This window comes from Raphanus sativus, chromosome 5, assembly GCF_000801105.2.
Source record: "Raphanus sativus cultivar WK10039 chromosome 5, ASM80110v3, whole genome shotgun sequence".
Classification (NCBI taxonomy): Eukaryota; Viridiplantae; Streptophyta; class Magnoliopsida; order Brassicales; family Brassicaceae; genus Raphanus; species Raphanus sativus.
The window spans coordinates 4,116,604-4,133,139 of NC_079515.1; the positions used below are offsets into that span (position 1 = coordinate 4,116,604).

The following is a 16,536-nucleotide window of genomic DNA, read 5'->3' on the forward strand; positions in this document are numbered from 1 at the left end:
TATTAACAAATACTTCATCCATTTTGTTCAACACAACTAAATTTAGAAAAAATAATACTATTTTTTTTAGAATTTATTTTATATAATAAAAATATGAAGTAAAAAATAGTGAAACTATATGTTTTATAAATTTTAAAATGAAATTTTGTATTATAAAACAAATATTTTTAGAAAAATTGTAGTTTTGTATAAGGATTTTATATTCTTCTTTTTAATTTATTATTTTATATCTAATTTATAAAATAAAATTTAATAAATTCATATTAAATAATAATTATATAACACTACACACTTAAAACTCTATATTTAATTATAGATATACATTTATTTATATAAAAGTTAGAACATATCGATCTCAATTTTTTTTAATATTTGAGATTTGTTTCGTTTTTATAGGATATTGATTTTTATAATTTGTTTTGTTTTGAAAACTTACGTAAATTCAGATTTTTCTAATCGAAATGAATAGCGAATCGAATCAAATCTAACAGATAAAATGTTTATACCTAGTTAAAATCAGCAGTGTATGAGTTTAATTAAGGTAGTTTAATCAAAATCATTAACATTTAACTACGCATTGGACAAAGCTTGACAAATTGGCAATACTAGTGGGTGGGACCCCATTTAGGACCAAACCGGGCTCGATGTACTAAGTTAAAGATTAGTTCGGTTAGAAGAGGGATAATCGCCGTTGATGACGTCACCGCCGGTAATCAACCAATCATAAAATCCGATTTCTCTCTGCCTCCTACCCTTATCTCTAAGCCTCTCCTTCTCCTCCTCTCACGTTAGCCTCTCTCCCTCCCTCCCTCCCTCCCTCCCTCCCTCCCTCCCTTCGGAATGGAGACGACGCCGGAGACTCAGCCGAAGTCCCAATCGCAGAGCGGCGGCGGAGGCTCCTCTCACCGCGTACCTCCGGGACGCGAGGACTGGTGGAGCGAGGACGCGACGGCGACGCTGATCGAAGCCTGGGGAGACCGGTACGTCTAGGCCTGGGCACGGATCGGATATCCGGGTTTTTGAAGGTATTTGTGATTTGCTTCGAATGTTACGGATATCTAATTTTCCGATTTGCTTTGATTCGGAAAAATACGGATATTCGGAAAAACGGATATCCGGAAAATAAATAGATATTTGCGGATATTTGCGAATACTTACGGATATCTCATTTGTTTTGATTAATACAAATAATCTTAAAAATTTGATACAAATTTTTTTGGAAAATATTTTTTTTTGCATGATATAAAGGATAAAAATTAAAAGATACAATGAATCTACATATTTTGTAAAATTTTAAACTTAATTAACAATTATAATAACACAAAACTGAAGAAAAAAATTATAATTGTCATAAATGTTTTTTTCCTTTTATGTAATATTTATATTAGTAATAATATGAATAGAATCTGTCAAATCATATGTTAGAATAATAATTTTATACAATTAAAATTTTAAATATAATCAAAATATACATGTATTTATATATTGACGGATCGGATCGGATATTCGCTTCCCAAAATTTTAGTATTTGTGATTTGCTTCGATATTAACGGATATTGAATTTTAGTATTTGCTTTGCTTCGAAAGCTTACGGATATTCGGAATTTTCGGATCGAATAGTAACGGATAACGAATCGAATCAAATTTCACGGATAAAATGCCCACCCCTAGGTACGTCCACCTCAGCCGCGGAAACCTCCGTCAGAACGACTGGAAAGAAGTCGCCGACGCCGTCAACTCTCGCCACGGCGGCAACGGCCAGCCGAAGACCGACGTGCAGTGCAAGAACCGGATCGACACGCTGAAGAAGAAGTACAAGACGGAGAAGGCCAAGCCTTCGTCGTCTTCCTGGTGCTTCTTCGAGAGGCTAGACTTCCTGATCGGTCCCGCCGCCGCGAAGAAATCCACCGCCGCCGGAGCTTTCAGATCGCCGGTGACGAAACCGGCGGGATCTGTTTTGAGCGGAAGCTCTCTCAACGATGACGACGAGGACGACGAAGATGATGATGACGTGGAGGGTGATTGGGGGTTTGTGGCGAGGAAGCATCGGCGAGTGGAAGGTGTAGTAGATCGGAGTGTTGGTGAAGGTGAAGGATCGTCGTGTAGGGAGCTGGCGAGAGCGATTCTCAAGTTAGGAGAAGTGTACGAGAGAATCGAGAGTGCGAAGCAGGGGATGATGATTGAATTGGAGAAGCAGAGGATGGAAGCTGCAAATGAGATTGAGTTACAACGAATGAACATGTTGATGGATATGCAAATGGAGCTTGAGAAGTCCAAGCTTGGGAAACGTAGAGCTGCTTCAGGTAAAAAGATATAATCTTTACTAGATTTTGACCCGCGCTTCGAAAGCGCGGATATTATTTTTTATAAAATATATTATTTGTTTATAATTATTGAATGTATTTTTATCTTAGTAAAACTTTCTTTATAATAAATTCGACACATAGAGTCTCTAGTAAACTATATATTTCTCTGGCTCTGTTTTATTCTTTCTCTAATCAACATATTTATTTGGCTTGTTAAAATAAATGATTTTAGAACGCAATTATACAATACTTTTACATTGATATTTTGTTTAAACAATGTGACATATTTCTATATTAGTTAAATATTTACATTGTAATTTAAATTTGTATACAAATCAATATATATGTGTAGTTTGTGGTTAAAAGAAATGATTTTGAATCCAAATGTACACTACTTTTATATTGATTTCTTTTTCAGTTCATATAAATATTTTAAATATATTTATTTCAATTGAACTAACTACCATGAAATATATTTTTATACACCAATATTTATTTTTCATAGTTAGTGTTATATATTTTAGATGTATCATATTATAACTAACAATATTCAAAAGACCTCGACCGAATAAAGTTATATGGCTATTTTTGTTATAAATATCAGAACCAGTTTTAGATACATTGGTTATTTAGATATTTTAAAGTTTCTATACATCCAGATCCAGAATGAGCAACCTCAAAATCCACACATACGTTTATAATATTCAAGCGGGATTTGGTTTCAAACAAAAAAAAACGATACTCGAAAGAAACACCATATACCTAAATGGACAAATAATCTAACTATTTTATAAATTAATGAAAAAACTCTTTCTATGTGTTTGGCTAAATTAAATGAAATATAAAGTTTTTTTATCAAGTAAAATAATTATATGGAGTAAAAAATTAAATGGTAATAAATGTAACGCATTTTAATTATTTTGATTTAAGTTATTATTTTATTCACAAAAACATATCTTTGAACAATATTTTTAGGTACATAATTTTCCACCGATTGAAACTAAAATAAAAATATTTTAGTAAAATAAACTAAACCAAACGTTTAATCATATGTAAAACCTAATATTGATTAAATAATAAATAAAAATGTGTTATTTATGTTTTTAAACAATTCTCATTTGTTATTAATTTATTGAAAATACAATGGCTAAATGTGTAAATAAAAGAAAGTACACATCTCTACTATTCATGTTTCCAAACATATCTCATTTATTCTACTATCCATGTTTCCAAATATATTTCATTTATTCTACTATCCTTGTTTCCAAACAAACTCCAAATGTACTTCAACTTTAATAATATAGATATTAACCCATTTTCGTATATTTTAAAACAGACTCAAATAGATAGTTTCTAATAATATAAAGAACTTTCAATTTTTTTAGTAACATAAGCTAATTACTATTTTTAATATACTGCTGCTATCCATTATTTCAAACGAACGTCCTTTTAAAAATGATATCCATATTTACAAACAAAACTGTTTTTTTTAACTACTATCTATGTTTCCAAACTAACTTTTTAAAAAAATTGTTATCCATGTTTCCAAACAAATATTTTTTTTTAAAACATGTTATCCATGTTTTCAAACAAACATATTTTTAAATTTACTATTCATGTTTTCAAACAATATAATTTATATCTTAGTTTTAATATTATAGATAAAATAGACATAGATTCCCACACAGTTTTAAAAACCGGTTGAACCGTTGGACCGGTCCGACCATTGATCCAACTATAGTTCTGAGTCAATGTCCGGTACGATTTTGAAAACAATGATAAATATATTATGTTGAGCTAAATGTATTATTAATATATTATGTTGTTTTGGGACAAATTTAAAAATCAGTTAAATAGGTGATCAACTTACAAATATTTTAATTGATAAATAGTTAAATTTATTATTGATATATTATGTTGTTTTTTTAATTTTAAAATATTTAATAGTTGATATTATTTCTTTTATATACTTTAAATTTATAAGGTTGTTTAAAAATTATAAATAATGATGGTTCTCAAAAGTGATTCACGTTGGCATATTCAAAATTTCTTTTGTTTTTGTTGAATAAATCATTTCTTTTATGGTTAGAGAATATTTAGGTAGATAGATAGTTAATGATAATTTTAAATGGATAGTTATTATTTAAGGGAATGGCACAAGTTGGTAAATACTAAGAAAAATTAAGGGTTATTTTTCATTTGTACTTCAATTTTAATAGATTAGATTGTGAATTAATATATGATAAATTCTTTGACCATCATTTTATGTTAATGCTCGATGAAATTATACACTAAAACCATAGTTTCATATTTTGATTTTTTTTTCAAAATCCGTGGGTTAACCGCTTATAAAATAATGAGTTTTCGGTAAATCCTCTATCTACTGAAGTTTATACCTTTCACTTTTCTTTAAAATTTTCAAACCACATTCTACATTTGAATTAATGTATTCTAAACTATCTTTCATGGCATATAGGAATCATTCTAATTTTTTAATATTTAGTTTTGTAAAATTTCATATACTGCTTAGATCAATGGAATTAACATTATAAAATCTTCATTATCTAGAGAAACGTAGACTACAAAGGTTCTAAACTATTTGACCATCATCTTATGTCAGTGCTCGAAAAAACTATACACTAAAACTAGATTTTCATATTTTTTGAAATTTTTCAAAATCAATGGATTAATCCTTTCGAAAATATTGAGTTTTCGATAAATGCTTTATATATTGAAGTTTATACTCTTCACTTTAATTTAATATAGTATTATTGGCTGCATTTGCTACATGAGGCTGGTTCTCATCAGCTCAGATTAGCAATTACAGTAATCACAGTGATTTCTCCGGCTAATTTACGGTGAGTCGGTGACAGAGGCTAGATGCATAATACTCTAATCAGCTAGAATTCTGAAATCATAACAGAATCGTACCGAACTAAACTATTTTTATCCGACCGATTTTGCTTAATTCGGTTTACAGTAGAGAATCTAAAAATTAATATTTGGTAAACTAACAAGATAAATTAATAAATTTCTCCAATTTCCACCATAAATTATAACACAATTTGATAAGATTATAAAATAATACTCCCTCTGTACCATTTTAAGTGATGTTTAAGGTTTTTACACAATTATTAAGAAAATACAAAATTTTATGCACTTTATCTTGGTTATATAAAAATCACATTAAATAAAATAAGTTTAACCAATAACAAAATAGTACATGATTTTGAATTGGTCACAAAATTTGAATGATATTTAATTTTACCTAGAATAGTGAGAACATCACATATTATGGACCAAAATAAAAATCTTAAAACTCCACTTAAATAGGAACAGAGGGAGTAATATTTTGAAAACTCACAGATAAATATATAATTTTATTAAAATCATAAGTTAATAATTATTATATATAAAAATTATATAGACATACACAAAACTTTTTGATTTATTATCATTTTAAAAAATAAATTTCATTTCTAATTTTATTTATAATCTTATCTAACTACATATAAAAATGAATTTATATATGATAATATGTAATCATCATACATAAAATACATCAATAATCTAATAAAAATAGTCAAAATATATATCTATACACTTTAGTCAATATATAGTATCATAAATAAAATATTATTTTCAGTTTTATACACTAAAATATTTTTTAAAAATAAAAATCCAAAAATTAATTTTTTAAAATTAATCTATTTAAGTTAATAATTTCTTGAAATCTCAACATCGTTGATTTATAGAGCTTTTACTGTATTTTAGCTCCGGTTTTGTTAGTTAAATAAACAGAAGGCTGACTTCTAGCCTTCTAGCTAGGCATATTTTGTTACAATGAAAGAAAAAGGGTAACCAAAAGACTTAAGAGAAATATTATATTCTTTTAACATTCCTAACTTTTTATTATTTACGAGGAATAGGCTTTTAAATTTTTTTAATCGTAGATAGAAATAGAATAAAATATTATTTTATCAAATTTGGTAAAAAAAATAATCATTACTCATCATTCTGCAATTTTTTTTTCTTCTTGGTGTTCTTGTGATGTTTACCAGTTAAACCCAAAAACTTAAAACGGAAAATCGATCTTCATGGGATTTATTATCAACTAAGAAATCCTGTAAAAGTTATAAATTGTTGATTTTCTTTTATAATTTGTATTATTCTTTTTGAAGAAATATTAAAAGTTTAGTTAGTTTTTCTTTTACACTTTGTATCCTTATTTTAATTTTTATTTGATTAAAAACCATTCAGCTATTCTTTTTGTACGATAAAACTTGAACGTATGTAATTGAGATTGATTGCCGATTTTCTATTTAAAGAAAACGTGAATTTTGAAAAGATATTAAAATTGGGACTTTCGTGTTCTTCATGGTTGTGTTAAGGATTGCATGTAGAACATGTACGTTTGGTACAGATCAGCATGCACATATTGTAAGACCAATACATTTCGAGTCTGATCGGATAGTCTTTCTAGAGTAAAATATCAGAGTAAAATGTTATTTCAGTTAGTTATGCTATGATAAAACCAATCAAAATAAAATGAAAAAATTTAATGAGTAACTTTTTTGTTTTTATGAATTTCTGGCGCAAAACTTTATTTCTCTCACTATGGATATAAAACTTTTTACTCCACCATTACTTTTTCTCTTTAATTTGTTTTTCGCTCATTTACACTTTATTACTCTCATTTACTCTAAGTTTTACCAATCACACCCTTCATATTACCAATGGTATTAGTTTTTTGGTCAAAAATATCGAATTTTATAAACAATTGAAATCTAAAGTTTAAATTTTAAAAGACTTGCATTTTTTATGTTTTGAATATTAACTTGCATATTACTGCTCAATAGTAAGTTGCAGTTGCGTTGGTTGAAAAAAAGAAGTTGCAGTTGCGGCTGTTCGGGTTGTTGAAACTCTGCTTCTTTGTTATTAATCTGATCCAATGAACAAACGGTTATTTGTCAATTTACCTCGTAAATTAAATTTATAGGTTCACTAATCAATACTCCTTCCGTTTCGATATGTAAATAATTTTGTCTAAAAACGCAAATATTAAGAAAGTTGTTGTTTAAAAAGAAATATAGTTTAATCAATGAATTCAACTAATTATAAAAAACTTAATATTATTTTATTGGTCACACAATATTTAATAAATAAAAAAGTGCATTGAAATATGTAAACTATTTATATTGTGAAACAAACTATTTTTGCTAAAACTACTTACATTTGGAAACATAAGATATAATATTTAGTCATTTCAGATTCAAAATCTTAAAAAAAAACAATAAGAACTTCTAATTTATATAATATTTTAAAAATAATAAAAATAGTGGTAATTACCAACAAAAATATATTTAAAAATTGTTACTGTCGGTAAAATACTAAACTTTGAATCCTAAACTTTTGGATAAACCTTAAATCATTGGATAAATCCTAAATCTAAATTATAAACACTAAATATTGACTTTTAAAAATACTAAACCTTAAATCTTAAACTCTTAAATAAATCCACTTGATGTTATGTCTATGTACGTGGTACATAACATGTTGATTCTAGTGATTTAAACTTTAGGTACAGAAACAAAAGGACACATTTGTTAGCACTAAGTACGCTACATACATAGCTTTTTAGGTTTAGAAAAAGCTCAACCTAATTTATTTTACTCAAAATGAATATATCCATAGTAAGAAATCGGGTATTTAGGAAATATATATACAAATTTAAAATTAGAATTATTCATCAACACAATCAATAGAGGTTAAATGATTAGTATTTACTTCTCCTGTCTACCAAATTGATTCAAATATTCAATGCTCTTTACGATTTCGACTGTATGCTTATCAATATAGTAACATTGGCCGCGTATGTATTTGTTTTATTCAAACGCATAAATCAAATCTGACAGGAAAAAACTAGTTTTGGCATATACCCAAGTAATGTAGTTTATTTATTACATTCGGAGAGAGCGAAGTATATAATAACTTAGGTTATTACATTCGGTGACATATATACTCGTTAATGATGCAATAGCGGGTACCGCGTTTACAGCTAACCAATCAGAGTGAAGTTTCAAGCTGTTGACGTGTATCTCAATAATGCCTCCTTATACTTATAACCTTTTCCGTTGGAAGAATATTCTCTCCTATGTGAGTTTTGCTTAAACTAATACTTTTGATTGTCTGTCTTACTAATTCTTAATCACGTCCCCTTTCTTTCTCTTAGATTTATAAGATATATTTTGAGCATCGGATGCTTGTCTCTTTGCATAGCTTAAATATTCTTATATCTATCTGTTTATGTTTGATTATATATTAATCATCTCAATACTCAAATTATCAACCAAAATATCATTGAACAACTAACTACCAATCAGGAAAATAACCGATTAATTGCATAATTTTAAAATAAATTAGCTTCAATCAGTTTTCTATTGGATAAGTAAAATTACAGCAGATAGTTTATAGTAACTTAATTACTGCATGAGTCAGTGAGGGAAAAACTACGTATATGGTTTGAGCATTTCCAACTTCTCAAACAATCGAATCAAAAAAATTACGAAACAGAGTCCCATGGAAATTGAAGAATGAGTCGTAAAGGAATCAACTGCTTCATGAGAGGTTGATATAGTTTGGTAGATATAGTATTCACCCAACCTAGTTGCTTCTTCGATTTTATTGCTTCCGTTTCCATAAATATTTTACAAGCTAAACGAACTTATCTATTAAACTCTACTAAGTTCGCCCTAGAGAAATCCTTTTTGGCCCGCTTCCCAAGGTGCACTGCTCAGATGAATCCCCTCCGCTCCAACGCCGCCGTTCTTTCCTCTTCCCGCTGAAGCAGCTCTGCTCCCTCTCCATGGCCCTGATGGTGACTTATTTTCCGTCACGGTTCAGACCTTCTCCAGATTCGCCGCCGTGGTCGCTGTGTAAGTCTCGTCCGTTTAAAGCTCTCACTCTCACCGTCCCTCCAGAACCTCCAGAACCCCCAGACGTTCCCTTTTTCCTCGCCCCTCCTCTTCAAACCCTCGAATCTTCCGTCAATCCCGTCGCCTTCCTCCCTCGTTGCAGCTCTCTGGTTCCTGTTGGTGCAGCTTCTCCTCTGAGTTTCTTTGCATCGACCATTATTGTAACCATGACTGTTTTCGTGTCATTCGGAATGTGTGTTTCTACTGCTTGGTGCAGATATGAGCACAGTTTCCCTTGGCTTGATTTAGGTGTTAATTGTCTCGAGATGAGTCTTTTACCTCTGAATGAGGATGTTACCCTCCCTTTGAATCTTCATTTACCTCAATTTGAGGATGTTGCAAGCGATCTGTCTTTACCTCTACATGAGGATGTTACACTGTGTTATCCCGTTTTGGTACCTCCGTATGGGTTTGGTATTAGAACCTTTGTCTGGTTGGTTTTGTTTTCTATGGTTTCAGGGACTGTTGCTTCTAAAAATGGAGGTTCACTACAAGAAAACAGCGGTATACTGACGGCCGTAATCGTCGGTATTTCCTCGGAATAACGTTATTCCGACGAAATACCGAAGATAAGAGTCCTCGGAAAAAATTCCTCGGAAATTCATTTTTCCTCGGAATTTCCTCGGAAATTTCCGACGAAACACTGAGGAACGTGGATTTCCGAGGAAATTCCGAGGAACACTACATCGTCGGAAAATTCCGAGAAACACTTCATCGTCGGAAAATTCTGAGGGAATACCGAGGACTTGAGTTTCTGAGGAAATTCCGAAGAACAATTTCTTAGGACTGGTTCGTCGGTATTTCCTCGGAGTTTTCCGACGAAATTTGAAAAAAATATATTTAGAAATAGTTTTAATAAATATAAATTGAAAATATTTAAAATTAGTTTTAATAAAGATAAATTTTAAAAATCCAAAAGATAGTTTTTAATTACAAAAAGGTTTTATAAATATATTAAAAACTTTTAATAAATAGATTATAGTTAAATAGTTACAAAAATAGTTTTCAATCACAAAAGGTTTTTATAAATATAAAAAAGACCTTTTAATAAATAGAATATGGTTTAATAATTACAAAAATAGTTTTTAATCACAAAAAGGTTTTATAAAATATATAAAAAATTGGCATAAATAGATTATAGTTTATAATTACAAATTTAATAATTACAAAAAATAGTTTTAATCACAAAAAGGTTTTATAAATATTTAAAAAATTATATAAGTATTCTCTTTACCGTTCATTAAAGTAATCAATTTGTTTTGCTCTATATCATTTCTTATACAAATGTAATGCATACCATTGATGATTCTTTGTATAGATGATCGTAAACCATGAAAAAACAAAATTCCAAAATGAATTGTAAGTATTCTCTTTACCGTTCATTAAAGTGTATAAGTGTTTCTCTTATGTTGTGGGGATTTCGTTCATACAATCGGAAAAGTGTTTATTATAGGTAACACATCAATTTTTGACTTCATAATAAGTTTAAGACACTTAATAAGGCTTATATAAATGTTATTCAAACCGCAAAACGTTGTTTTCGGTTAAAAAAACCAAACTTCCTCAGAATTTCCTCGGAATATTCCGAGGAAATTCCAAGGAAAACTTGTTTTTCCTCAGAATTTCCTCAGAATATTCCGAGGAAATTCCGAAGAAAACATGTGTGGGGTTTCAAAATATCAATTTATTTTGCTCTATATCATTTCTTATACAAATGTAATGCATACCATTGATGATTCTTTGTATAGATGATCGTAAACCATGAAAAAACAAAATTCCAAAATGAATTGTAAGTATTCTCTTTACCGTTCATTAAAGTGTATAAGTGTTTCTCTTATGTTGTGGGGATTTCGTTCATACAATCGGAAAAGTGTTTATTATAGATAACACATCAATTTTTGACTTCATAATCAGTTTAAAACACTTAATAAGACTTATATAAATGTTATTCAAACCGCAAAACGTTGTTTTCGGTTAAAAAAACCAAACTTCCTCGGAATTTCCTCGGAATATTCCGAGGAAATTCCAAGGAAAACTTGTTTTTCCTCAGAATTTCCTCAGAATATTCCGAGGAAATTCAGACGAAAACATGTTTGGGGTTTCAAAATATCAATTTTTTTTGCTCTATATCATTTCTTATACAAATGTAATGCATACCATTAATGATTCTTTGTATAGATGATCGTAAACCATGAAAAAACAAAATTCCAAAATGAATTGTAAGTATTCTCTTTACCGTTCATTAAAGTGTATAAGTGTTTCTCTTATGTTGTGGGGATTTCGTTCATACAATCGGAAAAGTGTTTATTATAGGTAACACATCAATTTTTGACTTCATAATCAGTATAATACACTTAATAAGGTTTATATAAATGTTATTCAAACCGCAAAACGTTGTTTTCGGTTAAAAAAACCCTACTTCCTCGGAATTTCCTCGGAATATTCCGAGGAAATTCCAAGGAAAACTTGTTTTTCCTCAGAATTTCCGAGGAAATTCCGAAGAACACAAAACCTATAATCAAAACTTGTTTTTCCTCACAATTTCCTCGGAATTTTCCGAGGCTTTTCCGAAGAACACAAACCCTATAATCAAATCTTTAAATCCTATTCCGAGGAATATGTTTTCCTCGGCACTTCATCAGAAAATACCGACGGATAGTGAGTTCCTCAGAATTTCCTCGGAATATTCCGAGGAAATTCCGGGGAAACACAAAATTTGTGTTTCCTCAGAATTTCCTCGGAAATTTTTCGGAATATTCCGAGGAACTCATTTTCCGTCAGAACGTCCGTCAGAATTACGCTGTTTTCTTGTAGTGGTTTTGGATGGTGTATCCATGGTCTTGATGAAGCCCATAACTCTCAAAGCTCAGCTAGGATATTATATGTGGTCTCAACCCTTGCAGCCGAAGCTTTAACGTTGCAGGTGGCCCTTCCTTCAACATCATCTGCTGGATTTTCAAAGTTTCAAGTAATTTTGGACTCCATTGTCCTCTTCTCTGCCCTGCATCCAAGGATGGATTCGAACGAAATCGCAGGTTGTCACCTTGCCACTCTCTTCAGTCCCCTATCATTTAACTTTTATCAGTGCACAGCATTATGTTTGGCTGTTGCAATTGCTATGGGTGTGTTCTTCAAACAATGTTTGTCTATTACTCTATTTTGAGATATGAATGAATGAATGAAATCTTTGACAAAAAAAACGAACTTATCTATTAGAATCTAATCTATATATCATCAACCTATAAGTTTCTAATTGTGGTAGAACTTAAACCATATGTGGGAATTTGAAATTTATAAAATTGGACGAATCATACCAAACATGCATGTCGGTATTCTAATATTTATAGCTCTACGTAGTAAGGAGGCTACTTTAGTTTGATTAATCCACATGTGTGGCATGTTTATTTTATAGGTATAAATTTCAATGAAGTTAGGAGACTCCCAAGATGACATGTTGAATTAGAGTTGAATTACAATAAAAGTTAGGATCTGATGTAATTCGCAGTAAAAATTATGTGGTATAAACGGTAGATTTATGTAGTGAGTTCGCAGTAAAAATATGAGTTATTATAATTTTAAAAATTTTGATTGGTAACATTTTTGATGTATAAATTGTAGTATGTATAATTTTTAAAATAATGAATACAATAATAATAACATTTTTTATAATTTTGATAAACTAATTTACAAAAACAAAATATATTATATTAAAAATGAAGGAAATATACTTTTTGTATATTCTAAAAATACCTATATATTTATATATAAAATTTTATGTTTGTAAATTTTTAGCCATTAAACAGAATTAGCAACTAAAATAATATGAACATTTTTGTTTTACTAATTCAAATAGAAATAATTGTTTTTATGAATTCGAACATCTTAACGTGAGATAGTGGGTGCATTAAAAAAATTTAAATTGTTAAAAACTAAAATAAACGTAAGATAACTAACATAACACAAAACATTTCTTAACTCAACTTCTAATACATTGAATTTTGTTTGATGTTGAATTAAGAGTTGAGTTATCATCTTTTTCAAAGGGGTAAGTCAAAATTGTAACTCAATAATAACACACTAGAGTGAGACCCGCGCGCATGCGCGGGGTGAAAAAAATTCAATGTAAATAAGTAAGATTTCTATATATACATATAGTGTGGTAGTGGGTAACAATATGAGAATAATGAAAACGACATTACTAAAAATGAATTCCAAAATACGAAATTATATTGGTTTAATAGTTAAATATGTTTGTAGGTATTTAGATATTGTATAAAAGCATTGTCTCGATTGTCACATAAACAAATATTATAGTATCACAAATTATTAGAATATGTCTACTATATAAAGAATAACTAAACATATTGTGGTTTTTGTTATTTTGTGTTGGACTGGTTCTATCTAAAGGCCCATGGCTTCCCCATTTTTAAAGAAGAAAGTATGTTAGTGTGTATATTATAAGGAATGTTGACAATTGACGATAAAATCCCAAAATGAAAAGAAAATAACATATATCGATGGAAGGGAAAAAAGAGGAATCTGTTGCACACAAAAAGAAAGAAGGGAATCCAGATCGAACAGGGTGGTTCCAAAACCAAAATCGATGAGGTGGATTTCCCGTAAAGAACGGTAATTAAGAAAATCTTATTTCAATCTTATCAAAATATATTCTATTATGAATGATTTGTGATGTTCGTTTAGCTAAGGTTCTTTTTTTTTTGATAAGTCTGTTTAGCCAACGTTTTCTCACCGATTGTCTTTTTCTTCTTATTGATCAAACGCAACTGAAATAGATTGTAATAAGGCTTGGAGAACGTAACGTATCAACACTTTCAAAATATTCTGACCATGTAACCGAATAGATCGAAGATGGCAATCAAAACCTCACAAATGTATTCAGGTTCGAGATTTGATAATAGAAAAAAAAACACTAAATACTTACTACTTTTGCTTTTCTCTCTGAAGTAAAAAAGGTTAATGACATCTAATTTAACAGGTTCTGTCTAGCGCTGGCGAAAGCTAGGTCATGTTTTCCGTCTCTCGCTTTGAAAGTTCGAGTATTGCAATTGGAATCAACCTTATTTTCGGTCCAACTAGTTGCTAACAATCAAGAAATTGGAAATCAATCTTCTTGCAGTTAAATAAGGTTAGTATTGAGAGATTGCTACAACTGTATTAATTTTTAATAAAATATTGGTTTAGATAGTATTAGTGGTTAATAAAATTAAACATAGAAACATTGTTTAACATGATGAAGATGAACAAATGATTTTTTGAACAAAAAAAACATAGAAAAAGATAGTAAAACAATAAGTTTAAAATAAAACAAAAACAGACGGAGAAACATAAAATATGAAAGCAAAAAAATATAACTAAACGTTGCAAGCAAAAACAAATATTAGAACCAGCTCATCCCTGATTCTTTTCTTCATTAATCACAGTTTGGAATCCTATAAAACATATGGAAAATAACTGAGCATAAATTTAAAGTCACGTTAGTTTTTTATTCAGTAGTAAAATTGTAATACCTCATTTTGAAAGACTGATCTCTAGAATATCATCAGGCTCAGTTTTTTTTTTCGAAAATCCATCAATGGCAGTCACTTGCTTGAATTCACTTTATCATGATCCAAAAAATAATGTCACCATAAACAAATGTTAAAATCACTTAATACTGTTTTTAAGAATTAGAACTGTAACCTACCAACACTCCAATCAATTTGCAAAAAATGTAAAACACAGACAACTATGTAAAACTTGAGCAACTTTTCCATTTGCCACAACTTAACGTGTACATACCTGGCAGTAAGATTAAAATAAAAATATTTTAGCTCATATGAAAGGACCACCAAAGTGCATTCCAGTGAAATTCACTATCAATTATGGAAACACTTTGACTTATTAAAAGATCGAATTGGCTAACGAATTCTTTCTTCACGGTACATGGATCATATCTCCCTAAAATATAAAGTAAAAACACAAGAAGAATTACAATATGACCACAAAATGGTATTCATAAGTTTATCAAAGGAATGCATAGACAGTGAACAACTGACCTACTTTTAGAATCAACTAAGACAATTTCAATGGTCTCTACCACAACACCAGAGTACTGCTTCCACATACGAATTACATTAGCTATAATATTTTACATGGACTTGTATGGCTTCAAATCGTTAAAAAAATCTAAGCCATTTCAATTGTTATGAATGGAAAAATAACTCAAGAGTGAAGTAAAAATTAGAAAGATGATATGTTAAAAGCAGTCCCGTCTATGTATTTATATAAGTTTATAAATTTAGTGTCATAAATGCAATATGTATATGTAATATATGAAAATATATGACTAAACAAATTAATTGGTAATCCACAATTGAATAAATTGAAATTTAGACGGAAATTTTGGAAGTTAATATCTTGCCAAAAAGACTATTTTGGACAATTTTTGATATGCAATCAAGGATTCCATTTTGAGTATTGTATTCAAAAGTTATATTAATTACGTCAAATAATGATAATCTCATATCCAGGCTAGCGTCAATAATGGCAATCAACGAAAGCTATAATAGCATATTTTTGCTTGCCTTATTGTATGGAAAAGCAGTAATTTGAAAACCAAATTTGCGTGGAGAAGATGATGACATAAAACTTTCCCTAATTTATCTCATTTTCCTTATTCCGTTGGGATTTTAATTGCATTTCAACTTTGTATAGTAATCTTGACCATAAATTTTTTTTAAAAATTTCCTGATGTTAAACTAACAAACCGATTGGTTGGAATAAAATGGAATTAAACAATTTTGTAATATGTATGTACCAAGTGATTTTATAAAATGCGTACCAAAACAAATATAGGACTAAAATGATGTCAGAACGTATTGCAAATACTGTAATTCTATAAAAATAATTTCACTTCATTAACAATAGACGAATATATTTGCAGGTTTAGGAATTTACAATGTATATGTGACACTATATATATTTGCATGAACGAATGACTATTTTATACAAACAATAGCAAATGACTATTTTATACAAACAATAGCAACTTTGTAATATACTGTATGTTTTTATGTTTGCAGGTTCCAAACCAATAGGAGAGGCCATGTGCAGTCTCATGTTCATGACCAGCGAATGAGATCATGTTAAACAGGTTTGGAATCTTATGTGTGCAAGCCCACGATAGTTAACATATAACTATGTTATATACCGATTTATAAAGTTCCGGCAATTATTATCTATTTAAACTCAGTCCA

General features: G+C 29.6%; 1 protein-coding gene across 7 annotated transcripts; it reads left to right on the forward strand.

Moving 5' to 3' along the window:
• Positions 1 to 664: 664 nt before the first annotated feature.
• LOC108859902 (trihelix transcription factor ENAP1-like) lies at positions 665 to 16,536 on the forward strand. 7 transcript variants are annotated; one of them, XM_056986427.1, is made up of 4 exons: positions 665 to 980; positions 1,672 to 2,303; positions 9,740 to 9,762; positions 12,096 to 12,491. In XM_056986427.1, exons 1-4 carry the CDS (start codon positions 841 to 843, stop codon positions 12,441 to 12,443), a joined length of 1,143 nt encoding a protein of 380 aa, XP_056842407.1. In that variant the 5' UTR covers positions 665 to 840; the 3' UTR covers positions 12,444 to 12,491. The 7 variants fall into 7 exon arrangements, with proteins under 7 accessions (XP_056842407.1, XP_056842409.1, XP_056842408.1 ...); XM_056986429.1 differs by lacking the exons at positions 9,740 to 9,762; positions 12,096 to 12,491 and adding an exon at positions 13,805 to 13,902 and having other exon boundaries at positions 669 to 980; XM_056986428.1 differs by lacking the exons at positions 9,740 to 9,762; positions 12,096 to 12,491 and adding an exon at positions 6,368 to 6,569 and having other exon boundaries at positions 669 to 980.